At 44.1% G+C, this 27,260-nt stretch overlaps 1 protein-coding gene across 1 annotated transcript in view; it reads left to right on the plus strand.

Moving 5' to 3' along the window:
* Positions 1-27,260, plus strand: part of ADGRG2 (adhesion G protein-coupled receptor G2) — a 331,018-nt gene that overhangs the window by 149,133 nt on the left and 154,625 nt on the right. Inside the window, exon 6 of the mRNA XM_058186859.1 lies at positions 20,143-20,196. Coding sequence (XP_058042842.1) covers positions 20,143-20,196 — 54 coding nt within the window. The remainder of the gene's footprint in view (positions 1-20,142; positions 20,197-27,260) is intronic.

A 27,260-nucleotide genomic window follows, 5' to 3' on the forward strand; every position in this document is an offset into this window, starting at 1 on the left:
TAAAATCACAGAATGTTTAAAAACCCATCCAATAAAAATAAAAATCAGGCTAGTCCAGCCATACGGAATAAATAAGTTTTAAGTTCGCGGCGAAAGGTCCTAAGGTCAGGTAATTGTCGAAGTCCGAGGGGAAGTTCGTTCCACAGGGTCGGAGCCCCCACAGAGAAGGCCCTCCCCCTGGGGGCCGCCAGTCGACACTGTTTGGCTGACGGCACCCTGAGGAGTCCCTCTCTGTGGGAACGTACCGGACGATGGGAGATAGAAGCCGGCAGTAGACGGTCCCGTAGATAGCCCGGTCCTAAGCCATGGAGCGCTTTAAAGGTGGTAACCAATACCTTGAAGCGCACCCGGAAAACAACAGGTAGCCAGTGCAGTCTGCGCAGGATAGGTGTTATATGGGAGCTCCGAGACGCTCCCTCAATAACCCGCCCAGCCGCATTCTGAACTAGCTGAAGTCTCCGGGTGCTCTTCAAGGGGAGCCCCATGTAGAGAGCATTGCAGTAGTCCAGGCGAGAGGTAACGAGAGCATGAGTGACTGTGCATAAGGCATCCCGGTCCAGGAAGGGACGCAACTGGCGGATCAGGCGAACCTGGTAAAATGCTCTCCTGGAGACGGCTGCCAAATGGTCTTCAAAGGACAACCGACCATCCAGGAGCACGCCCAAGTTGCGTACCTTCTCCATCGGGGCCAATGATTCACCCCCGACAGACAGCCGCATCCAGGTACTGGGGTAGCTGACATGCCACCACACTCTCAACAACCTTCGCCGTGAAGCGAAGATTGGAGACTGGCGGTAGTTCCCTAAAACAGCTGGGTCCAGGAAGGCTTCTTGAGGAGGTCTCACCACTGCCTCTTTCAAGGCCGCGGAAAGACCCCTCCGCAAAGAAGCATTTGTAATCCCTGAGCCAGCCTCGTCACCTCCTGAGTAGCCAGTACTAACCAGGAGGGACACGGATCCAGTAAACATGTGGTGGCGTTCAGCCTACCCAGCAACCTGTCCATGTCCTCGGGAGTCACAGGATCAAAGTCATCCCAAACCACCTCAACAAGACGGGCCTCAGAACCCTCGCCTGGATCTACCCAATTTTGATCCAATCCGTCCCGAAGCTGAACGATTTTGTCGTATAGATAACCGTTAAACTCCTCGGCACGCCCTTGTAGGGGGTCCTCCCGCCCCTCCTGCTGAAGGAGGAGGCGGGGCACCCCAAACAGGGCGGCGGGCGGTTATCTGCCGACGCAATGAGGAGGAAGCGTGGGAACGCCGCCCCTCATTGCCACTAGGTAGGTCCTACTATAGGACCTAACTAGTGTCCGTCAGCCTCAGAGCGGCTGGACCCCCAGGCACCCTCTAGGCGTCTTCTCCGGCGCTCCATCTCCCTCAGCTCCTCGGAGAACCAAGGAGCTGGTTGAGACCGACGCCGGGTCAGAGGCCGCAAAGGCACGACACGGTCCAAAGCTCCAGCCGCGGCCCGTTCCCAGGCCGCAACTAGCTCTTCAGTCGAGTCGTGGGCCAGGTGCTCGGGGAACGGCCCAAGCTCCGTCAGGAACCTCTCCGGGTCCATCAGGCGCCTGGGGCGGAACCAGCGCATTGGTTCCGTCTCCCTGCGGTGGTGGGTAGCGGTCAGAAAGTCTAGACGAAGGAGAAAATGATCTGACCATGACAAAGGTTCAACAACTAAATCATTTAAAACCAGATCATTAGACCACTGGCCAGAGATAAAAATCAGATCTAGGGTACCTCCCCCGACGTGGGTAGGGCCGTCAATTAACTGAATCAGGTGCATGGCGTCATGGAAGCCATGAACTCCTGAGCTGCCGAAGATGCTACGCCGGCTGATGGCAATTGAAATCCCCATGACCAACAGTCTGGGGTTTCAACTGCCAGCCCGCCAGCAACTCAACAGCTCAGGCAGGGCTGTAGTCACGCAGCAGGGAGCCAGGTACGTGATCAACAAGCCCACCTGAGTTCTACGACCCCACTTCACGAAGAGGGATTCACACCCAGCTATCTGAGGCACAGTGGTTTCCCTCGGCTCGAGACTCTCCTTAATAATAACCGCCACCCCTCCACCCCTACCCTGGGCCCTCGGCTGATGGAATGCTCGGAAGCCTGGTGGGCACATCTCCACTAGGGGGGCCCCCCCCTCGGTGCCCAACCAGGTCTCCGTAATGCCCATAACGTCCGCGGTCCCTTCCTGAATAAGATCTGCAATCAGGGGGGCTTTATTAACCGCGGACCTGGCATTACATAACATCAGCCGGAGGCCCAGGTCCCGATTACTCTGGCCACTCGGGTCACGGGAAATTTCTGGGGGGCCGGAGCACGCAATCGCTCGTAAACAGCGAGGCGAGCCCCGAGACCTGATGTGGCCCCCTTCCGTCATATCTGCCTCTCCCACTTACCGTAGTAATAACTCGACCCTGACAAACTGGAACGACACCCGCCATAACCCCAGGACCTATTAACTTACCGTGAACACATGGTGGACCTAGCCCCTCCTGACGGGTTTTCCCCCACCCATCCACCCCCGCATTAAAATTCCCATTAAAATTCTATTAAAACTCCCTTAAAAACGATTAAAACAATTAATTAAAATCCCTAAGTCTCCTATTTTTGGCATGCCACCTCTGGGGTTCCAAAACCCGTCCTCAAGATGGGCCTCGATAGTGTAGGGGGCCAAACCCGCGAGGGGAATCTCGCAGGGCAAGAAGGTCGGCCGCTGTAAAAGTCCGCATACTAAGAGTCCGGCAAACAAGCCCATCCTGGACCAGTCAAGATGATAATTGATAATTCCGGCAATTCCGGGTAGGCACAGTTGAGGAATAGTTCTTGGGCGGTAGATGAATAACACCGCCATAATTCAGTCGTTTTCACCAACCCCTCATTCTACAGTCCCGAGGGGTGGTTAAGGAAGGAAGGGGGAAGCTGTTACACTGTTAGGCCAGGGACATCCACCAGGCAAGGCCGCTCAGCCGCTAAGCCATGTCTCTCCCAAAATCCGAGGGGGGGGGAGCAGGGTCTTAAAAAGGTCCCCCCCCCAGCAGGCGGTCCATAGACGTCCTTTAGGTGGTAAAAATAATAGAGAGGACGACCACTAGGCCCGAGGACATCCTCCAGATGGTACCAGCAAGGCGTCCATCGGGCCCACCTGCACTCTCCAAATAGGCCGCCCAGCCGGCCTGGCCGCTGGAATAGGCCGCTGGAATAGGCCGCTGGAATAGGCCACTCGTCCGCTGGGCCCGCTGGGCCACACCACCGGCTCCGACCCCCAGGCCAGTTCGCCGGGCCCAGTGGTCCACCGTCGGGCCAGGCCATCTCCAGACCGGTCAGGCCAGGCCAGGCCAGGCCGCCGCTACCGCCATTGCCGCCACTGAAGATCATACCGCTGGGAGGAAGAGAGCTCCAGGCTCCTCCCAAGGGATCGCCGAGCCGGCCGCCACCGCCGTCGCCACCACTGGCGGGGAGAACCAGGCCAAGCCGCCATCCCCGACGATGGTCTATCGCTGGTGGGAGAGCCCGGGCCCTCCCAAGGCCATGTGAAGCCCGGCCGCCGCCACCGCCGCCACCGCCGCCGAAAAATCCGGAATCCCGAAAAAGCCCGGCCGCGGCAGCCGCCGCTGGAGAAGGCCGGGCCATCGCCGTTGGGGCTTTCCCCGAGGCCATGCGACGCCCGGCTGCCGCCACCGCCGCCGGCGAATCCAAAGAATCCCGGCCGCGGCAGCCGGCGCTGGAGAACGCCGGGCCATCGCCGTTGGGGGGAGAGCGCTCCGGGGCTCCTCCTGAAGCAGCCCGGAGCCGCCCAGCCCCACTCTACCCCTTCCCTGATGACGCACACTGCCCTCTACCCGGGCGGGGGGTCCAAGTTCCTAAAAAGACCCCCCCAAACCCGGTCAGGTCCGGAGAAGGCCCGTCGCCGCATCTCCCGTTCAGCGGCGCGGTGCCATCTTGGGTATACTATAGAATTAGATAAAAGGCAAAAACTTTGGTATAGAAACTGTGAATTGACAATGACAACTACATACAAGGAAAATCTGTATAAAATGTTCTACAGGTGGCATTTGCCACCTGCAAAGCTAGCAGAGATGTTTAAAAACATGCCTGCCAAATGTTGGAAATGCAATCAGATACCAGGTTCATATTACCATATGTGGTGGACCTGCCGAAAAGCAAAAAATTTTTGGAAGAAAATACATACATGACTAGAGAAAATGATAAAGCAATATATAGATTTAAAGCCAGAAATATTCTTGTTAGGTATTTTGCCAGAAAAATATAATAAAGGGAATGTATATTTAATATTGCATGTTTTGATGGCTGCGAGAATTGTATTTGGACAACATTGGAAAAATGAGGAAATAAGATGAAAATATAATCAAAAAAATATTAGACCGCAGAAATGGATAGGTTAACATTAAAGATAAACGATAAAGAAGATATAGAATATTTTTCAGCTTGGGATTTGTTTTATCAATGTATAGATAATAAAAGTAGAAATTAGAAGTTGGAAGAATATAAGCAAAGAATATTATTATCACTATTATAATGTATATGTAAAATGACCCAGACAATACACTGTTTATTAAATACCTACATATGTTCTTTTTTTAAAAAGAAGAACAGACAGGCAGGCAGGAAAGTCCTGCCTTAGCATTTAGCCACCAGCCCTGCTGCCCTTTTGCTATGCGCTTGCATCCTCCTCCTGACCTCTCCTGTTGGTCTCCCATCCTGTTCCTCTAGACAGCTTGCGCCGCCATCTGGGGTCTTCTACGTGGCCTGAGAGGGACAGTGAGGCTCCTCTGGAGGACAAGGGTTTGGCCCTATCCATGTCTCGCCTTCCTCTGCTGGAGACAGTAGATCCCCCCTGCCTGGGCCATCACAGGTGTCCCTGACACGAGTGATGTTGAGTTGGCCATGCCCACTCTGGCCATGCCCACCCAGCCCCCCAAGGTCAAACACAATCCTGATGCGGCCCTCAATGAAATTGAATTTGACACCCTGTATAGGCTAAAAACAATAACTTTTTATTTATTTATTTGTCACAACAGTATATATAAGCATTAGCATGAAATAACTATACAATATATAAGCATATATATAATCATAAGTATGTAATAACTATATTAATTGGATATAATGAAAGGGAACATTAGGATAGGAACGGTAGGCACGCTTGTGCTCTTATGCACGCCCCTTACAGACCTCTTAGGAATGGGGTGAGGTCAATAGTAGACAGTTTTTGGTTAAAGCTTTGGGAATTTTGGGAAGAGACCACAGAGTCTGGTAGTGTATTCCAAGTATTAACAACTCTGTTACTGAAGTCATATTTTCTGCAATCAAGATTGGAGCGGTTAACATTAAGCTTAAATCTATTGTGTGCTCGTGTATTGTTGCAATTGAAGCTGAAGTAGTCTTCAACAGGAAGGACATTGTAATAGATGATTCTATGAGTTAAACTCAGGTCATGTCGAAGGCGGTGTAGCTCTAAGTTTTCTAAACCCAGGATTTCAAGTCTGGTGGTATAAGTATTTTGTTGTAATCAGAGGAGTGGAGAACTCTTCTTGTAAAATATTTCTGGACACGTTTAATTGTATTAATGTCTGAAATAAGGTATGGGTTTCAGACAGGCGAGCTGTATTCAAGAACTGGTCTAGCAAATGTTTTATATGCTCTGGTTAGTAGTGTAATGTTTCTGGAGAAGAAGCTACGCAAGATTTGGAATTGTATATAAAATCATTAATAGTATCAACTTTCATCAGACATTCTTCAGTGTCTTAGACTTTGTGGGAAGCCCCCCACTCTAGAAAAATGAAATATTTTGGGAAATATTAAAACGGCAGGATAAAATATTTCCCCTAAAGGAGAAATAAAAATTCTTAAGGGAGGCAGAAATCAGCCCCAGTTTCCCTGCCCCAAGCAGAAACTAAGGAGGCCAGTTTTTAGAAATGCAGATTTGGTAATCCTTTCAAGACAGGATATTTTGAAACAAAGGCAGAACAGTAGGAATAGAAACAGTCCCTATCCAAGATCCAACATGGGACAAAAGCCATTAGGCACAATAGGAATTGCCCAACACCCTTTCAGAACACAAGCCCCCTTCATTGCACCATCCCAGAACAGTCCAAACTTCACCTGGGAGCTCAGATAAACAATAAACTAGAGGCTGACCAGATTAGCTCAGACAAGCACCTTGGATTTGCATTTCCTCTTTTGCTTATAGAGCCAACTATGACTCCTACATAACCCCTACATGACCCCAATAGGAATCTGACAGCAGCCAATAGAATATTAAAGGACATGTTCTTGCACAGGAACAGGAAGCTCAAATACAAAGCCCAAAGAAGGTATAAAAACCCACTGACTCTCAACTCCATTTTGTCAGATGGCCAGAATCACATGTGGTTCTGCTTCATCAATAAATCTTTCCTTCCAATCAGCCTCCATGTTTCCGGGGTCTTTTTCCCAGCTTGGAATGGAACAGATGGATATTTCTTCCTAAAACTTGATGTTCTGTAACTTTCCAGCCAGATAACTTGGGGAAGATTAAGGAAACCAGTTTCCGCAAACTGATATGAATTTTGATAATGCTTTGCTACTATTTTATTTAGCATTATTGTTATATCATAAAGGGGATTATTTTTTATAGTTTCACAATCTAAAACAGAAAGAATAGGAAAGCTAAGGGAGTGGCTGTGAAATAAAGGTTTAATATATATGGTAAGTTAGATAAGGCTTATTGCTCCATTTGATTTGTTTTTCTTAAGAAAAAGCAATAATAAACAGGTGATTTAGGGACTTCCAGTGGCTCCGCGCGCGTTGGAGACAGTCCTTTCAGACCGCTGCCCCCGTGATTCTGTTAAAGCCGCTCAGACAGTGCAAATCAGCTGTCTGGCGGCTTGAAAACCTTTCCCTTGGGAGAAGAGGGAAAGGTGAGTAGCCGGGTGGGGGTAGAGCTCCCTAAGAGCTCCAGGAATAATTCCTGGAGCTCGAAGGGTGAGAGCTCCCTGTTTAAACCTGGCAAATGCTCCAGATCCAGGAAGCTTCTGCATCTATGCAGAACAAAGCGCTCGCGACCATCTCTGCTATCAAGATGAAGATATTCTAATTACTAATTAAGCAGACGGAGTGGAAGCAAGAGGCAGGGTGGATGCATGTTTTAGACCTCATCTCGATCTTCGGAAGGTATTTGAGAAGAAGGAAAATGGTGGATTTGTTTAATGAGGCGTGAAAACAAAACTTAAGGAAGTCCTTGTTAACATCGTTAGCGCCTTGTTAACTCTGCTTAAATTTGATGGATTTTATACGTAAGTGAAGAAATCTTAAAGAGAAAAGCCGAAGGTTTATAGAACTGATTTACCTATTTCAAATAAATTGCTTGAAAAGATTTGACTTTGTTGCAATTTACAAAGTTAAAGCAAGATGGCTTCTAAATAAATACAGCCTGCTGATTCTAAGGGAGCTGTCTCGCTAGTTCAAATACACAAATTACAGGAGTTGAAAGAATTTTTGAAGGCTCAAATTTCTGCTCGAGACAAAAAACTTTGAAATTGAGGAGAAATTGAGGAGAAATTACTGGAAATTAAAAATTCTGCTACAGCTGAGAATGAAGACTTACAAGAAGATATGAGGTCATCCTTTATGACTATGTTTGAATTTATAAAAAAGCTGGATGGAAAAGTGCATGAGATTGATCAAATTAACTTGAATTTAAAAAGTCAAATAGAGAAGCTTCGGAATAAGGTGGAGAAACCAGATGAAGAATGGGTTTTATTACAATATAAAATAATGGAATCTGCATTGAGGATGAGAGATTTAAAAGAAAATAAGCGAGAGAATCTAAAAAAGATATTTGCAGAAGTCTTCTCACAGGTGATTGGACTGACATCAGTGGATCTTGAAAATCAAATTGAGAAAATATACCGTGTTAATTCATGGGTGGCAAGGCAGAGACAACTGCCAAGGGATATAGTGATTTATTTTACATCTAGGAAGGTTAGGAGTGAAATTTCACAAGCCTCCTATAAAAGTAAAATTCAAATATTGGGTCAAGAGCTTTTGGTGTTGAAAGAAATTCCTTCCAAAATATTGAGGGATAGAAAAGAATATGCCTTTTTGGTAACTGATCTTAGAAACCGCCAGGTATGGTATAGATGGAATGTGCCAGCCGGATTAACAGTAAATTATATGGGAGGGAAGTATTGTCTTAACGCAGTTACTAAAGCAAGAAATTTTTATATTAAGGTATTGAAGGCTGGAAGTTTACCAGTCTTAGAAGTTAAGGTGGGAGGAGAAGTGGAAGTGGCTAAAAAAAGGGAGAAGGAAGTAAAGCAAACACAATTTGAAATTGGGGCTGCAACTTTGGGAGAAGAAATACAGAAAATAGCAGGGGAGGAGCAAAGGATGGTACTCTCTAAAAAAGAGCAAGGAGTAAAAAAGCAACATTGTCAGATGAAAAGTGTTTCCTTTTATGGGAAAGGGTAAACTGTAAGCAAAAATTTCTGAACATAAAAGAAATAGAAAGGATAATGTGCATTTGTTTGAGTCTGTAAATTAAATATGGGTGTATTATACTTATGCTGTTATTATTATATATGGTGGATTTATCTATTTTGGATAAAAATTGAAAGTAAGAAAGGATAATTTAAATTCTTTTTTTTACATAAAATGTTTTATAGATGGTATTTTGAAATTAAGTTGGGGTGTATTTGTTTTAATTTGTAAGTAAAATGTGGGATATATTTTATTGATGTTATTTTATTAATCGTGGATTTAGTTACTTTGGATAAAAATTGATGTTGGGTTTAAAGTGTTGGGGGGGGGGAATTAAATTAAAAATTAAAACAGGGAGTAGTTTAAGGTTAAAATGTTAAAATGGTCATAAAATACTTGTAATTTATTGTGATGGAAATATGGGGGAGGGAAAAATTGAGATAATGTCAGTGTAATATTGGAAGATGGATTATATGTTTGTTATCAAAGACTGGAGGTTAAAAATATTGATCTTGTTGGAAACTTTAAGGTACCAGACTGAAAACCCACAAGAAAATATACCGGAATGAGGAAGATGGACTGACTATATTTAGAACAATTACTGGATGAAAAAACATCAAATATTTTATGAATGAATATTACCTTCTTTTTTGTTTCTTTTTATGGAGGAAGAGAGTTGAGGTTTTAGGGGAGGGATGGGAATTTATGGATAATTAGGGTATTCTAGCTTATGATTGTTAGATCTTTTACCTTTTATTCTGCTCTGGGAAGTCCGGGGGGTGGGGGGAAGGGGTGATGGTGGGTGGGGGAAGGGGTGGGGGATGTAATGGGGAAATTTTTTCTTGTAAAACTTTTTCAATAAAAAAATAAATAAAAAAAATAAACAGGTGATTTTAAGATATGAAAGGATATTTGACCTTGTATTCTGATACGGCATTTTCACTGACACAAATAATCATCAAACTATTATTTTCTGCCATGAATACAATTTGATGTTTCTAAATCATACAAGAATAATCACTGCATGGATTCATAGCTAGCAAGCATATTGCTATGAGAAGAGTATGTTCTCAGAGTAAGTGGCTAAGCAGGTCCTGGATGAATTATTGTATGTGAACTCATTACAGTTCTAAAATACTGCCCTCCTAAGCCATATAAGAAAAATAAAAGGTTAGAAATTTGGTCACACGATTCCTCGTTTAAAAATGAATTGGAACAAGCCATAAAGAATACAGCTAAGCTAAGGTGTGTGTGTATGTGTGTGTGTGTGTGTGTGGTTTTAAAAAATCCATGTTGTGATACAGAAATCAAATACTTAAATTTTTAGAGCAACATTTTTATTAGGCTAGTTCAAGATTACAAATGTCTAAGATTACTGAAATTCAAGGCCTCTGCATCAGAAAAATTGGGGGAGGAGAACCCACAGAAAATGGTGGGAAGAATAAATGTGTCAAGTATTTAAGCCATGCGTCTTAATTACAGTATGGTATAGTATCTTCTAGGTGAAAGTTACAGAAATACAGTACAAATTGAAATAAAGTTCATACAGAGTTGGTATTAAGATTGTAGGATGAAGAAATGAGAGTCATTGTGTTTCTCTGTGTTTTGTAGTGACCTATGATTTATTATAAAGTTATCAGATAATTTATTATAGTGTGAGTTTTGTAAGCTGTAATCACAAAAAACACAAAAATCTATTTTGTCAGATGCCCTTTTCAATCGCATGAATGTGTCTCCACATTTTTATTTATTTATTTTGTCGAGTACATATTAGATAATATATGTAATTATAAGCATGAATTTATTTATTTATTTATTATATTTGTATACCGCCCATCTCCCGAAGGACTCAGGGCGGTTCACAGTCAAAAACAACAGAAAAACATATAATACATAAAAAGCTAAAAGAATAGACAGTTAAATTCAATTGATGCTCTAACTTTTAAATATAAATTTAAAACCTCATTTAAACCCCCTTTTTTTTTAAATCCCAAGTTTAAAACTACGTTCAAGCTAGTCCTGCTCTTCGAAACAGCAGCGTCTTCAGCTCGCGGCGGAAGGACTTGAGATCGGGGAGTTGACGAAGCCCCAGAGGAAGCTCGTTCCAGAGGGTAGGGGCCCCCACAGAAGGCCCTCCGTAGAGGTCGCCAGCCGACATTGTTTAGCTGACGGTATCCGGAGGAGGCCTTCTCTGTGAGAGCGCACTGGTCGGTGAGAGGCTAATGGTGGCAGTAGGCGGTCCCGTAAATATCCCGGTCCTAGGCCATGGAGCGTTTTAAAGGTGATAACAAGTACCTTGAAGTGAACCCGGAAGACCACTGGGAGCCAGTGCAGATTACGCAGGAGGGGTGTCACATGGGAGCCAAAAGGTGCTCCCTCTATCACCCGCGCAGCCGCATTCTGGACCAGTTGGAGTCTCCGGGTACCCTTCAAGGGGAGCCCCATGTAGAGAGCATTACAGTAGTCCAGGCGGGATGTAACCAGGGCATGAGCAACCGTGCATAAGGCAGCCCAATCCAGAAAGGAACGTAACTGAATTGAATACATAAAGTGAATACAATTAAAGGGAACATTAGGACAGAGACATAGGCACGCCGCTCTTTTGCACGCCCTTGAATGCAAGAACAAATGAGTTGAATACTGTGGATCATAGCAATCTTTGTATGTGAAGTCTGTAAATATGTACAGAATTTAGTGATATTAATTTCAGGTAGATCCTTTTTCTCTTAATGGTATGTTTGTGCCTGCCAAGAGAATTTCCAAACTTTAGGAAGGTGCTCACTTCAAATTCTTCTCAACTTTCACTGAATATGCTTAAACAGTGGAAGATCACTTGAATTAAGGCTTGCAATGGAAGTCTTAAAAGTAAAGACTTGTGTGTCCAAAGCTAATGGCATAGCTAAATATTCTTTCAAATTAGTATTTAATGTCATATTTACAATAATCATTAATTTGATTTCAATTTGTAAATCCACGAAAAGATTCTTGCTTTTCTAATTTTGCAAAGCAGTATCAAAACCTTTTATGACTCAAATAAAAAGCTTTGAAATGAAAATCTGAGCTTATTGATGCCTTGTTATTTTACTATTTTAATGTTTGAGCATATTATTGTTGGTATGTCAGTATTTAATTCCCTGAGCATCAATAATAAAAATGTGGAATGTAAATATCAATAAAATGTACTTAAATGATATTAGAATGTAATCTTATGTATATTTACAGCAAGATAATTTCCACTAGTTAGCAGACTTATTTTCAAGATAACATCTTAAAAAACATACATTTAAGAATTTTTCCAATTCCAAATGGTGTCAGAACCAATCAATCAATTTTAAACCAGTTAGTGTAAATTAGTCAGTGGTCCTGTTCTAATATATTGCTAAACAATGATGGACAAAGTGAAATTGGTCTCAATAAATTGGGTTGAGGAATTGTGTTCCTCCTCACATTATTGAGATAAGATGATAAGCTTTATTGGAGTGCCTTTAAAACAACTGTTAATATACCCTATATTCAAATTGGAAGCGTCATTAACTTTCATTATGATTTATCTAAAATTAGGATTATAAACCTTAGTTTCAAATTGATTCAGATAAATTATAGTAAAATCAAAGTCTCTAATAACACATATTAACGTTTTACGAACTGCAGCATTAAAATACTTCTCTAGGGGTATTTAAAAGATGTATCCACCTGAGATTGATTTCAACTCAGCTCTAGCCTATTGAGGAAGCAGACTAAATTCATCTTTAGCTGTTACACTTTTAGTGTTCTCTCCATCCTCTTTCATCACAAATTTTGCAATATGAAATAATTGCAAAACCTTGTTGGCAATATTGATGATGATATGCTCAGGTACCAAAGTTTACCCAGATTTAATTAGTGCTTTAAGTGATTGGGCGTGCCCCCTCCCCACCATTCATTGGGTCCTGCCACCCATGGCCTGGGCTGCCAAAGAAGCTAGACATCAGAATGCCACAGATTCATCTCTCTTGGGATTCCTTATATGCATGAGCTTAGTGCAGTTTTGGAACAGATGTTTACTGATTTTTATTTTTAAGAATGCTAGATCTAGCTTTAAAAAAATGTTGATGGTTATGGTCAGTTTGAAAAGAGAAACAGATTCTGCAAGGTGTTTGTTGCTGGTACTTTCCCAGATGAGTTCATTATAGTTTTTCTATAGTGTCTACTGACAATATCTGCTGAATTTAGAAAACTGGGAGAAATGCATAATATCAAATGCCTTAGGACAGAGGTGTCAAGCTTGATTTAATTGAGGGCAGGATTAGCATTGTGGTTGTGCACCAGGGGCAGGAGGGGGATGTAGTGGCGTGGTCACGCTACTGGGTGTGGCCAGTTTGATGTTGCCAGTTTGACCTTGGGGGCTGGGCAGAGGTGGGGAGGGATTCCAGGGGTCTCTGGTGAATGGAGTGGTGGGCAGGAGGCTCATCCCGTGGGATGAGATGAGGTGAGGCAGGGAGAGGGACAGTTGCTTCTGGAAACCATCAGCCACTGCGCACTCACCGCCCTTTGTGAGCAGGAGCCGAAGGTTTCTGGCAACAGCCACAGCATGCCGGCCCCTCAGCAAGCACACTCTGCAGCTCTGAAGCCTAGTCCACTGGGCTGGCTATCCAAAAAGTAGACACGGTGGCAGCATCAGCAGCAGGCGGAGTGGGGAGGCATGTGATGTGGACCACTGAATGCGCTTACTCTGCCCCACTGTCTGCTTCTGCTTACAGTTGGAAAGCAAGTCACTGCTGGTGATCTTCTCATCGGTTCACTCGCAGGTCTTGCCCTTGACCTGCGCATGGAGCGTGTTTCCTTCACGTACCCGATGTACCTTGGCCCTGTGGTGGGCTGCTGCCACTGCCGCTCGACAGACCCGCCCAGCCCAAAGGAGGCAAAGTGGCCAGCTAGAAAGGCTGAGTAGAGGTGGTAGAGCACGCCCAGGCCCAGCAGATAAAAGGCAGCCACTCTGAGTGGGAAAAGCTGGATCCCCATCAGCGCCATAGCTGCCCACACTCAGCAGAGATGGGGGGGAAGCACATGATTCTGGCTGGGCCTGAACAGCCATGGTGCTTAAGGGGATTGGGCTTTCCCTGCTTGCAGTGACTGTCTTTTGCCTGCTGGACCTGGGCATACTCTACCACCTCTACTTGGGCTTTCTTGCTGGCTGCTTCACCTCCTTTGTGCTGGGTGTGCCTGGTGCTGAAAGAGGTGATGGCAGCGGCCTAATGGACCTGTGTGAGTTGCTGGTAGCCTCAGTGGTGGAAGCTGCCCACAATGGTGCTGAGGTACGTCAGGTGCATGAGGGAAACATGCTCCATGCATGAGCCAAGGGCAAGACCCATAAGGGGGCCAAATAGATGACCAACATTCACCTGCTCTCCAACTGCAAGCAAAACAATGTCCGGCAGCAGCCACCCCACTCCCTTTCTCACGTTGTCTCAGCCCGCAGCAGCAGCAGTGGCCAGAGGCACAGCCGCAGGGGAGAGGCACGCAATTCGGCCTGACTCCATCCAGCCACATGGGATGGAGCAGGTGCGTGCCTTCCCGTCTCTGCCTGCTGTGGGTGCCACTGCTATGCCTGCTTTTGGGAGGGCCAGCCTAGTGGTCACAGTGGGCTGTGGAGGCCCTTCTGCCAGACACCTCCACCCCACCCATGCGTGCACACACACACATACATGAAAGGCCGGCAAGCAGGACATGGAGAGATTGGTGCAGGCATGGTGCTGATCTGCAACCTGTTGGTGGCCATTCTGGGCAGCGTGAGAATCATGGCGCCGCCCCATCCTCCTGCCATCTGGGCATGCATATAGGTGGTGAGCGTGCAAGGGCTGGCATCCTGGGTGAAGGAGAAACACTTAGAACGCAGTCCCCAGGGACACCAGGCCCCCCACGCTCATCCTCTCCTATGCACACTCTCAGGAGGCAGGGGCGAGGCAGCACTTCAGCTCTAACACTGGCTGCTGTCTGGGCCGAATGGCTGCCACCAGGTTGCAGATCGGCACCTGGTCGTTTCTTTCTCGTCAGTTTCTTATGGCCTTCTCTTTTGACAATCTGGGGCAGTGTTTTTCAACTCCTGACAGTTTCAAAATGGGTGGACTTCAACTTCCAGAATTCTCCAGCCAACTATAATGAGAAACACTGATCTAGGGGTATCTAAAAAAAAGGACAAGGTAGGCAAGTGACAAAACATGTGTCACAATATCGAAGTACAAACTCTGCCCCTGAAATACCTGCCTGAAGCCTCACAAGTACAGTATGAAAGCGCAGAGCTTGCTTTATGATGTCACAAGATACGTTTTGTCACTGGCAGTACCATGACCAGCTGTAGGCACTTATGCAATTAATACATATGAGCTCCTGGCTTATTTATTTATTTATTTATTTATTTTGTCACACAGTATATATAAGCATAAGCATGGAATAACTATACAATCTATAAGCATATATATAAGCATGAGTATGTAATAACTATATTAATTGGATATAACGAAAGGAAACAATAGGACAGGAACGGTAGGCACACTTGTGCTCTTATGCACGCCCCTTACACACCTCTTAGGAATGAGGTGAGGTCAATAATAGTTTTTGGTTGAAGCTTTGGGGATTTTGGGAAGAGACCACAGAGTCAGGTAGTGTGTTCCAAGTATTAACAACTCTGTTACTGAAGTCATATTTTCTGCAATCAAGATTGAAGCGGTTCACATTAAGCTTAAATCTATTGTGTGCTCGTGTATTGTTGCGATTGAAGCTGAAGTAGTCTTCAACAGGAAGGACATTGTAATAGATGATTCTGTGAGTTAAACTCAGGTCATGTCGAAGGCGGCGTAGCTCTAAATGTTCTAAACTCAGGATTTCAAGTCTGGTGGCATAAGGTATTTTGTTGTATTCAGAGGAGTGGAGAACTCTTCTTGTAAAATATTTCTGGACACGTTCAATTGTATTGATGTCAGAAATGTGGTATGGGTTCCAGACAGTTGAGCTGTATTCAAGAATTGGTCTAGCAAATGTTTTATATGCTCTGGTTAGTAGTGTAGTATTTTTGGAGAAGAAGCTACGCAAGATTAGGTTTACAACTCTTAAAGCCTTTTTTGCGATTTAGTTGCAGTGGGCTTTGGCACGTAGATCATTTGATATGAAAACTCCAAGGTCTTTAACAGGGTGGGGGTCATCTGTAAGGTAATGTCCATCAAACTTGTACTTAGTGTTTAGGTTCTTTTTTCCAATATGTAAGACTGAGCATTTGCTGGTTGAGATTTGGAGTTGCCAAGTTTTAGACTATTCAGATACAAAGTCAAGGTCTTTTTTGAAGGGTAGCTGTATTGTTGGTGGTGTTAAATAGTTTGACATCGTCAGCAAAGAGAACACAATTACTAGTAATATGGTCACAGAGATCATTAGTGTATAATATGAAGAGTGTTGGTCCAAGAATGCTGCCTCGGGGAACGCCACTTTTGACAGGAACAGGATTTGATAGAGCATTGCCAATTTTGACCACTTGTTGCTGTTTGACAGGAAAGCTGTTATCCAGTTGTGGAGAGGTCCTGAGATGCCGTAGGATTTTAGTTTTAGGAAAAGTTTGGCATGTACCACAGAGTCAAAAGCTTTACAGAAGTCTGTGTAAATTGCATCTATTGCTTTGCCCTGATCAAGATTTGTGGTCCATATGTTTTTGCAGGGAAGAAGTTGTAAATTACATGATAAATTTTTTCTGAAACCAAATTGTTTATTAGAGAGTAGGTTGTTTGTTTCTAGGTGGAGGGTAATGGATTGGTTGATGATAGATTCCATTACTTGCAGGTGATGCAACATAGAGAGATTGGTCTTTAATTTTCACCTAGGCTGGGGCCTCCTTTTTTGAAGACTGGGATGACCGTGGCTAATGACCAAAGTTTGGGAAGGGAACTGGTCATGAAAGGTTTTTCAAAGATTATGCTTAGGGGTTCTGCTATATTAGTGGAAAGCTTTTTTAAGAAGTATGCGCATAGTCCATCAGGTCCAATAGATAGGGTTTCAGTTTGCGAAGAGCTTTTTCAACATTATCTTCTGTGAAATCTATTTGTGTTAGGTCATTGTACTCATTGTTGGTACGATAGGGGAAGGTCGGGTATGAGCCATTACTGTTAACAAAGATTGAGCCAAAGAATGTGTTAAAGATGTTTGCTTTAGCTGTTTCATCATTATGTTCTTTGCTGTTAGATTCTTTTAGTGGTGGGATGGATCTCGAGTCTTTAAGTTTGTTGTTTACAAAATTATAAAAAGCACGATTGGAATTTGTGAGCAGAAGGTATTCTTACTTGGTGTGGTAATTCGTGCATTCAATTTTTATTTGGTTGCATATATTCCTGTAGCGGTTTTTGACATTTGTTACATAGCCCTTTTTGTTTCTTCTCCAGAGGGATTTTTTTTTGGATTGGAGCTTTTTTATTGATATGGGTAAATTGTTTTTTCTGATTTGGGTGGTGATTTGTGGTATGTACAGTTTAATGACTCTATTGATTTCAAGTAAGAAAACTCTGTAGTGGTCTTCAGTAGTGATATACAGGTTGAGAATAGATTTTGCCAGTCAAGAGATGAGAGGTCGATGTTTATAAGGTCGTAGTTGGCTTTTTTGAAATTGTAGTTTGGAATACCATTATTATGACGATTTTTGTACGGGCGTGTATTGAGACAAAAGTCTATCATGTTGTGGTTGCTGTTGGAAAAGGGTTCTTTTATTTGTAGTACGTAAATTGAGTTTTTGTTGTTGCAGAAGATGAGGTCAAGGAGGTTGTTGAGTCTTGTATTGTTAGTTACTAGTTGTTCAAGACCTAGGTTTGTAAAAGCGTTGTATAGGGTAGTATGGATGGGTTCAGTTGTACATTCATTTGTTATCCAGTTAATAAAAGGTAGATTAAGGTCACCCAGAATGATGAGAGGATATGGGCAAGACCTAGCCCATGTTAGTAGTGTGGTTAACATGTTCGCATGAGCGATGTCATAGTCAGGGGCTCTGTAGCATAGTAAGAATTGAAGTGTGGTGTTAAGGGACAGGTCGCATACAATAGTTTCAGGAAGAGCAAGTTTATGTGCAACTTGAATATTTTTTAGATTCAGTGACTTTTTGTAAAAGATAGCCACTCCACCTCCTCTGCGGGTTTCACGATCTGACCGAAAAACATGATACTCTTTGTTTGAAATAATGAAGTCAGGGAGGGATGAGTTCAGCCATGTTTCGCAAACATATATAATATCAAATGTACCATTGTTTAACAAGAGGATAAATTCAGACAATTTGTTTACAATGCTTCTTGCATTTATCAATTTGCATTTAAGATCTGCAGTGTTTGGTGTAGAAGAAGTAAGGGGCGTGCATACCTAGTTTTGGATGATGGTTGGGGGTTATGAACAATGGGTGGTTGGAGGTTGGATGGTTGTTCAATAGTTGGTTGAACAATGGATGGTTGAACAATGAATGGTTGGAGGTTTTGTACGGGTGGTTGGAGGTTGGTTGGTTGAATGACGGTTGGTTCGACAGTTGGTTGAACAGTGGATGGTTGGAGGTTCTGTACGACGGGTGGTTGGAGGTTGGTTGGTTGAACGTTGGTTGGTTGAGGGTTCTGTACGACGGATGTTTTGAAGTTTAGTGCGACAGATGGTTGGATGCTTTGATTGAAGTGGGGTTGTGTGTTGGCTAATTGACTATAGGTTTTTCTTTTTATGCAGTCAGCACGGTAGTCAAAGTAAAGGTTGGTTTCACCTTTGTCTTGCCATCATTTGAGTTCTGTGTGAAGTTCACGGGAGCGAATTCATTGCAGAAATGATAGGTCAGGTCTTGCTCTAAGTTTGTTGAGGCTGGGGTTGGTTCTGGCAATTGTGTTTATAGTATGAATGAACTTTCATTCGCTGATCTCATTTATGCAGATGACTCTACATAATCTAGGCGCCACTGAGCCATCACTGTTTTTGAATTCAGGTCCATCTCTGGAGACTTCAGTTATTTCACTAGGGTGGAAGGTGGATGAATTGTAATTTAAGATGTTGTTACGTATTTTATTGATATATGGTTCATTTGTATTATCTAGTCCAAATAATATAGCATTTTGACGTTTTTGTTCTCTCTCAGTGGCATCTTTTACTAGTATTGCTACTTTGTTTGGTTGATTGGTAGATGTTTGTGGTTTAGTTTGTGTAAAAGGCAATGTTTATTGGATTGGGAAAAGATTTTGATCAGCTGTGTTTCCATTTTTTTGTGCTGTAATTTTTTTTTCAAGATTTGTGAAATGTGGTTCTAAACATGCTAGTATTTTTTTTCCTAAGGTTGTTTGAATGGAGTCAATGATAGTTTGTTGTGATTTTATAGTTGTATCCATGGTTTGTATTCTATCAGACATGCAATTTAGGTAGTTTAATTTAGGAAGACAAGATGAACAAAGATGGATAAATGTAGTATCAGATTGTAGTACGTTGTCTATTGATGTGTTTATTTTCAGGCAGGAGAAGTGGGCATAGTTTATGCATAGTTTGCATTTCTTGATTTCTTCACTTTCTTTTATTGAATCATTACATTTATAGCATATTATTGATTCATTTTGGGCATTATTTGCAGTGGCAACTTTTGTTTGAGGGCGTTTGGCAGTTTTATTGGAATTTTTGCTTGGCATGATTAATGTTCTGTTTGTATTTTACAATTAATTTGACTAATATCAATAGATGGCAAGGTACACTCTTTGTGTTCTCCTTTTTTGGAGATTTTTGGAGATTTTTTGGAGATTTTTTGAGATTTTTGGGTTTCTTTGTTGGAGCTCTCTATGGGGTTTCCCCTGATGGAGCCCTGATAGAGCTGAGCAGAGTCTCTCTCTCTCTCTCCCTCAGTGGCAGTGGTGGGAGGATGGAGGTGGGTGAGGGACTGGAGATGCGGTGGGGGTGGTGCCACACCTTCCCAGCGACTTACCCGATCCTGGCAATCCACCCAGTTCAGCGGCAAAGCGGCGAAGCAGCAGCTCCGGGAGCAGCACGATCCTCAGACTACGGACGAGCCCCAGCGGATGAGGCATGGGCGTCCTCCCCAGCGGTCGAGGCACAGACGTCCTCCCCGGTCCAATCGGTCAAATCTGAAGCCCCACCAGGTTCAATCGGAAGATCCCCGCCAGGTTTTGATGTTGGACCTCTCTGCCCGGCACCCTCAGGAATCGCAGTGGCAGCGGCTCTCATCGAGAGCGGTCGCTCGGAGCAGCCTTGCCGGTGGCCATCTTGGCCGTAAATTCAAAATTTACCCTTGTTTCTCTAACACTAAACTATAATTTAATATTCTGTTTGAACAGAGCTAATGTACTTTGCTCTTTAAAAGGTTTATTCACTGTCATTCTGCTGTTACATAGAGTTTGGTTTTTTGCTCATGAATAGATGTAAGAAGCAGACATTTTAATATAACTAGTTATATCAAGATTTATACAATTTATTCTATGCATTTTGTCCATGAAAGAGTAGTTGATAGGAAAAAACTTTCTGATTTATTACTTCAGAATTATTACACTTTTCTTTGCAACTGTAATAAGTTTAAATAGCTTTGCATTGCCCTCTTATGGTGAGGGAATATAAACATTGTTGTACAATTTTTAAATGCAATGTTTTTAATTTTAATCTAAAAATATATTATATTTTACAGCCAGTGATACAAGTATCTCGTCAAACCTTAGAAACGTTTCTGTAAGCACAACAAGTAAGAAACTTAAATACAATATTCTTCCATTCAATTGTATTGTATTCACATTTTAGAAACTGCCTGACCAGTCCTTGCAGTTTTCTTAGTAAGGTTTTTCAGAAGTAGTTTACTACTGCCTCCTTCCTAGGGCTTAGAGAAAGTGACTGGACTAAATCATCCAGCTGGCTTTGTGCCCAGGGTGAGACTATAGCTCACAGTCTCCAGTTTCTAAATCTGGTGCCTTCCCCTTTATGCCACACTGGCTCTCTTATCTCTTGCTTAGTTTTCTTTAAATAAAACCTTTAATACCTTCAAACTCTTTAAAGCCAGCAAAGCTTTTCAGAATTATAGCTCGTATTGTGTGCAGCCTTCTGAGTTAGGAAGCAGCAGATGTATAGATATTTGCAGAAATCAGGCTATTCAATACATTTGGTATTCTGAAGTTCCCAGATGCTTCAATTAGTGAAAAATGCATAACTTGGCTGGTAAACAAGTGTGTCAGCCCTGGAACCATTTCCTCCCTTGGCACATCAGGGCTGCCACAGCAAAGAAAGTCGAGCTGTGGGAACGGGAGTGGCGAGGAAGAGATAACTGGGGGATTGTAGCCATAATAAAAGTCTTTCTCCTGAGAAACAAGAGTTTTCCCATCAGCTGCAAGGAGGTGAGGTCTGAAATTGAGTGACCTTTGGAAAGTGACCTGATTGGACTATGTGATGGACTGCATGGCCAGGGGAAGGAAAACTTCACTTTTAATTAGGGGGAAACCTGAGGGGGGCTCAGAGTTGGGTTTCCCCAGATGTGCCAATATTTTGATTCCATTGGGTCCATTACTTGGAACCCTGACACTCCGGCAGGGCACCCGACCCAAGGAACAAGTGTCACAGACACTGAGTGCACGAGATGCCTAATTGGCCTTCCCACATTCAGAAGCTAGGGATAGGCACAATGCCCCTGGTGCACCCCATACATTTTGAGCAAGTAGATGGAACATTAATAGGCAGAGCCCCTGCCACTCTAGTCACCGAACTAATGAGATTGGAAATGGGCTGCCATTGGGAGCTCATACACTTTGTGGTGGTACCAAAAGTGACGGAATCAGTCATCCTGGACCTCGCTTGGCTGCACAAGTTGGGACCTGCCATCAAATGGGAGGACGGCTACTAAAGATTGAAGTGGGGCTGCTGCCACCCCTCTCCAGGGGCAAGGCTCAATTGCCAAAGCCACCCAATGACCCCAGAATGGGTGAGACAGTAGCTGCCATCACCAGGCTGCCCCCAGGTACCCAAAGGGTATAGAGAGCTGGTGGACACATTCAGCAATCATAAATGCAATGCCTTACACCCCCACCCGACTCACCGATTGTGCGATAGAATTCATGCCAAGGGCCAAATTGCCCAAACCAAAGATTTCTTCCATGACACCCCGGGAAATGGATGAGTTGAGGAAATACATCAACACCAACCTAGCAAGGGGGTTCATTCAGCGCGCCAAATCAGGGGGGGGCACCCCAGTGCTCTTTAAAAAGAAGAAAGATGGATCAAGGAGGCTCTGCGTGGATTTTTTGGAATTAACGCAGTATGCATGGAAAACACATATCCCCTGCCCCGATGAAGGACATGCTAAGCCACCTAGCGAAGGGTAAGGTGTTCACTGAACTGGAATTTAGGGAGGCATGCTATTGAGTGCGAATAAAAGTGAGAGATGAGTGGAAGACCGCCTTCAACTGCTCATTAGGCAGCTTCCAATTGAAAGTCATGCCATTTGGACTGCAGGGAGCCCCTGCCATCTTTATGCAGCTGATCAATGAGAAGCTGCATGAGGACCTCTACAAGGGCATCTTAGTCTATCTGGAATACATTTTCATATTCAGCGAGACGATGGAAGAGCATATAAAACTAGTGCACCAGGTCTTGAAAAAACTAAAAGCTAAACTGTACGCGAAGCTGTCAAAATGAGTTCCACAAGACCTCCCTACACTACCTGAGCTACTGAGTGTCAAATGAAGGAATTGAGATGAGCCCGGGAAAAGTAAAAGCGGTGCTGGACTGGCAACCCCCACACACCTAAACTCTAAACCAGTACTGCGCAAGCCGCTTCTGGAAGAGATCACCACTGGAAGGGAGTAGGGAGGGAACTAAACCTTGCTCTGCCCCACCACGCACAGCTGCCTGCTTCAATTGCAGGAAGGAAGGCCACTGTGTACCCAAGTGATGTGGAAGGATGCCCACCTGGAAAGGAGAGAAGCAGGTCAGAGGGGAAACCCTCAAAACCACCACCGTGTTCCAGAGACACCGTCCTAAAGACCCATGCGGTTGTTGAGTTTCCACCAGAATTAATTACGGTGCGAGGAAGTCCGACCCCTCCGGTGGAGGGACCCAATCAGTCAGAGAGCGACTATGAAGACCCTTTGGTAAGTTGGGTTGTTGAACCCCTTACAACTCCTATAAAACTGTTAATTCCATTAGCAGGGAGAAAAGTGAGACTTAAAGCATTGCTGGATTTGAGGTGCACAAGAAGCCTAATAAGCCCGACTCTGGTCAGGGAACTGGGCATTCAACTAAGGCCACTAAAAACTCCAGTCTTGTTCTGCCAACTTGATGAGTCCATTGCGGGGGGTGTCCTGGCCATGTTTGCTGCTGAACCACTCGAAATAATGGTAGCAAATTACTCCAAAACCATTACCATTACTTTCATTGTGATACCAGGGATGGACTGGCTCCTAGTTCTGGGACTGGCCTGGTTAAAGAAATAGAACCCAAGAGTGGACTGGATGGAAGGGACCCTCCAATTCCCTAATAATGAATTAATCTGGAGTGAGGAACCACACCAGACTGGAATACCACAAAATGAGGAGGTAGCTGTGACTGAGGTGAATGGACCTTTACCATGTGTCCCCAAAGATTACCAAGATTTGATGAATGTTTTCAGCGAAGCGGCCTCAGATGTACTCCCCACCCCAGGTCTACAGACTGTGCCATTGAGATTTTACCAGGGGCCAAACTATCTAAGCCAGAACTTTACATTATGACTCCCTAGGAACTGGATGAACTGCGGCAATTTATAGAACCGGTGAGACCCAAGGTGGCCACCCCAGTCCTCTTCCGGGAGAAGAAGGACTGCTGATTATGCTTGTGTGTGGATTATAGAAATTTAAATGCTGTTTGCAAGGAAAATCGCTATACCCTACCCCTAATGAAGGATATGCTGGCCCATCTGGCGAAGGGGAGAATTTTTTCCAAACTAGGCTCAAAGGAGGCTTATTACTGGATCCGGATCCAGGAGGGTGATGAATGCAAAACAGTATTTAATTGTCCATTGGGACGTTTTCAGTTCAAGGTTTTGCCATTTGGGCTCCAAGGGGCTCCTGCCATTTCCATGCAGCTAATTAATCAGGTGCTGGATGAGCACTTGTATAAGGGAGTTTTAGTTTATCTTGATGATATATTGATTTATACTGAAACTAAGACTCAACATGTTAAATTGGTATGGGTAGTCTTGAAGAAATTAAGGGCAGCTAAGTTGTTTACCAAACTCTCCAAATGTGAATTTCTCCAAGATAAAATAGATTACCTAGGGTACCGACTCTCACCAGGGAGTGGAAATGGACCCCCAAAAGTCAGAGCAGTCCTCGAGTGGGAAACACCCTGCACTTGGAAGCAATTGTAGAGCTTCCTGGAGTTCGCTAACTTTTATCAGCAGTTTATCCCCTCTTTTGCCTAAACAGTGTTGCTGATTACAGATCTGTTAAAAACCAAGGAGGTTAGATAAACCAAAAAACATAGCCAACCACTGAAGTGGACTATGGACTGCCAAGCAGCATTTGAGAAACCGAAAAGGCCCTTTTCAGCCGAACCTGTAGAAAACACTCAGACCCAGAGAAACCATTTGTAATTCAGGCTGATGCCAGTAATGTGGCAGTCAGTGCAGTTTTACTCCAAGAGAATGAAGAAGGCAAATTACAACCATGTGCATTTAGAAAATTAACTGAAACTGTACAGAGATGGGCAATATGGGAAAAAGACTCTTTTGCAGTCAGGTGGGCACTCTTAACTTGGAGACATTTCTTAGAAGGAAGCAAAATACTTTTCCAAGTATGGACTGACCACAAGAACTTGGAAGCACTCCAAAACCCCACAGAAAATGTCCCCAGAACAGGCCTGATGGGCACAGTACTTCCAATGCTTTAATTTCACTTTGAAATATTTACCAGGAGGAAAAAACTTTTTGGCAGGTGGATGCCTTGTCCAGACTACCACAATACAATAGTATTAAGGTGGAAGTAGTTAAGCCCATTGTCCCAGCCTCGCATTTAGCAGCTAAAGTTGTCACACACTCTCAGACAAAGAATGACCCCTCCATCTTAGACAATGCCACCACTACAGAGTTCAAAAAGGCCTTGGAAACAGATGAATGGTTTAGTGCTCATAGACATACATACATAATAAAAGATGGGTTAGCTTGGGTTGGAAATAAGCTGTATGTCCCAGCTAAGGAAAGGCTGAAAGCTATGCAAGCTTGTCATGACTCCAAATTAGCTGGTCACTTTGGTTTTGTAAAAACGTTACATTTACTGAAACAGCAATTCTGGTGGCCCTCATTTAAAAAAAGACAAAAAGCTATATACCAAGCTACCCCATTTGCGTGCCGCTAAATGCAGGCAAGGGAAAACCCCTGGCCTGCGGGTGGTGGCCAACTCTTCAGCAACATGGAGAGAGATCTACATGAATTTCATTGTAGAATTGCCCAAGAATTCTGGAAACACAGTGAACTGGATTGTCATAGACCCGTGATGGCGAACCTATGGTACGCATGCCAGAGGTGGAACACAGAGCCCTCTCTGGTGGCACGCGCGCTGTCACCCCAGGTCAGATCTCTGTGGTGTTTCTTTCATGAGCTTCTGTTTCCCTGCAAACAATGAAACAAGCTCACAAAAGAAAAATATCTTACCTCATGCCACGCTGCTGGTGTTGGGATGCCCTGCCTCCCGCTGGCCAGCTGGTCTTCAGGTCTCTGCTGTGCATGCGCACATGTCCATGCATGTGCATGTTCACACATGTCCGTGCATATGCATATTTGCACACGCGCACACCTTTCAGTTTGGGCATGCACATGCACACAGTTTGGGCACTTGGTGTCTAAAAGGTTTGTCATCACTGCTCCAGGAAATTCCACAGAGTACCTGGTGGCTTGGAAACACCTCCCCTTCTCACACAATGAACGGGTTTGCAAAAAATATGTGCATGCTCCTAAATTAATATGTATATTTCATCAATTGTACCCTGACAAACTTCACTGATTTTATGTTTTCTTTGACTCCCCTTCCCTCTTTTTGTTTTCTTTCCGGTGGACTTCCCATTTTTCTAGGGCGGCAGCATGTTAAGTCCTATATATTTCTATTGGGATACTGGCATTTTGATGAGAGGGGGAAGGATTGGAGGGATCTCTGTATGAAGTTTCTGTTTCTATTTCCTGCTTGGAGAGATCTCTATATGAAGTTTCTGTTTCTGTTTCCTGCATTACTGTACTGTGGGAAGGGTTTTGTTTACACTGCTTTAAATTGCTGTTTTTTAAGTGGGAAGATTTAGTTCCTGCCTAGACCTCTTGCTATCACAAGCCTTTCAATAAAAGCTCCGTTTGGAACAACTTCAGTTTCCAAGAATCCTGCTTTCTTGTGAAGATTTGGAGAGGCAAGACTTTACAGGGGCGACCAAATGCGCAAATGCCATGGTAGGGCAATATTTGAGGTGCTATGTGGACTACCAGCAATCAAACTGGGCAGACTTGCTGCCTTTTGCAGAGATAGCCAACAATAACGCAGTGAACAGTAACACTGGCCAGACCCTTTTCCTTCACCAGTGGCATGGAATTCGTTCCCATGCTAGAATTACCCCAGGAGCCGCCATCCTCCATTTCCCTGAATGAGCGGATGGAATCACTGAAACAGGGCTGGGAGAATGTGAGGTGAGCCTTAGTGGAAGCGGCAAAATCTTATAAGACGCAAGCTGACAAATGCCGTTCCCCCTAGCCTCCTTTCCGAGTCGGAGACAAAGTATACTTGTCAACAAAGTATCTAAAACGAAAGCTACCATGTAAGAAACTGGGTCCCAAGTTCATAGGGCCGTTCCCGATAGTGAAAGTAATCAACCCGGTAACTGTTCAGCTTAGAGTCTCATGCCTGTTAGGGAAAGTGCATCTGGTCTTTCACAGCAGCTTGCTAAAGCCAGCAGTCGGCTCCCAGCTGAGACTGGTAGACCGGGCCATTCCTAAACCTATTATAGTGCAAGGAAACACCCATTATGAGGTTAAAAATATATTGGACTCTCCTTTGCACCAAGGACAATTGCAATATTTAGTCCATTGGAAGGGATACCCCTTGTCTGAGGCTACCTGGGTCAAAAGTTGGGATGTGAAAGTTGACAGACTTGTAAGCAATTTCATGATAGACACCCCAATAAGCCCAAGTGACCCCCTGAGGGAGGAAGGGGGGTGTTAACCCTGCTGCTACTAAAACCCCTCTGATTTTCTCATTACAGGAGGTCCTCTTCAACTGAGGGGGGACAGCCTGTCAATCCTGGAACCATTTTCCCCTTGGCACTTCAGGGCTGCACAGCAAAGAAAGTCGAGCTGTGGGAATGGGAGGGGGGAGGAACGGGGATTGTGCCAATATGATATGCCTAATAAATCTATACTTTGAGGAATGTGCCTGCCTTGGAATTTTGATTCTGTTGGGTCCGTTACTTGGAACCCTGACACAGTGTTTATAACTCCTACTATATAAGGGCTGTCAAACTCCTGGCTTGCGGGCCAGATGCATCATATGCTGGCCATGCCCACGCCTGATTTAGTGAAAGGGAAAAAATCCCGATACGTCATGTGATGCCGCCGTGATGACACGAGTTTGACACAGCTGTACTATATGATCTATCTATGAAAGACATAGACCACTTGACAAAGGTGGGTTTTCCCTTTAAGTACCTAAATTAAACCAATTTACGACTGTCACAGTATATGACAATAATGCACAGTCTCCTTTATTAGGACCACCTGCGCAATCTAGATTTCTGAATGTTACTATTAGCCAT

The sequence above is a fragment of the Ahaetulla prasina genome, chromosome 5 (genome assembly GCF_028640845.1).
Source record: "Ahaetulla prasina isolate Xishuangbanna chromosome 5, ASM2864084v1, whole genome shotgun sequence".
NCBI classification, from domain to species: Eukaryota; Metazoa; Chordata; class Lepidosauria; order Squamata; family Colubridae; genus Ahaetulla; species Ahaetulla prasina.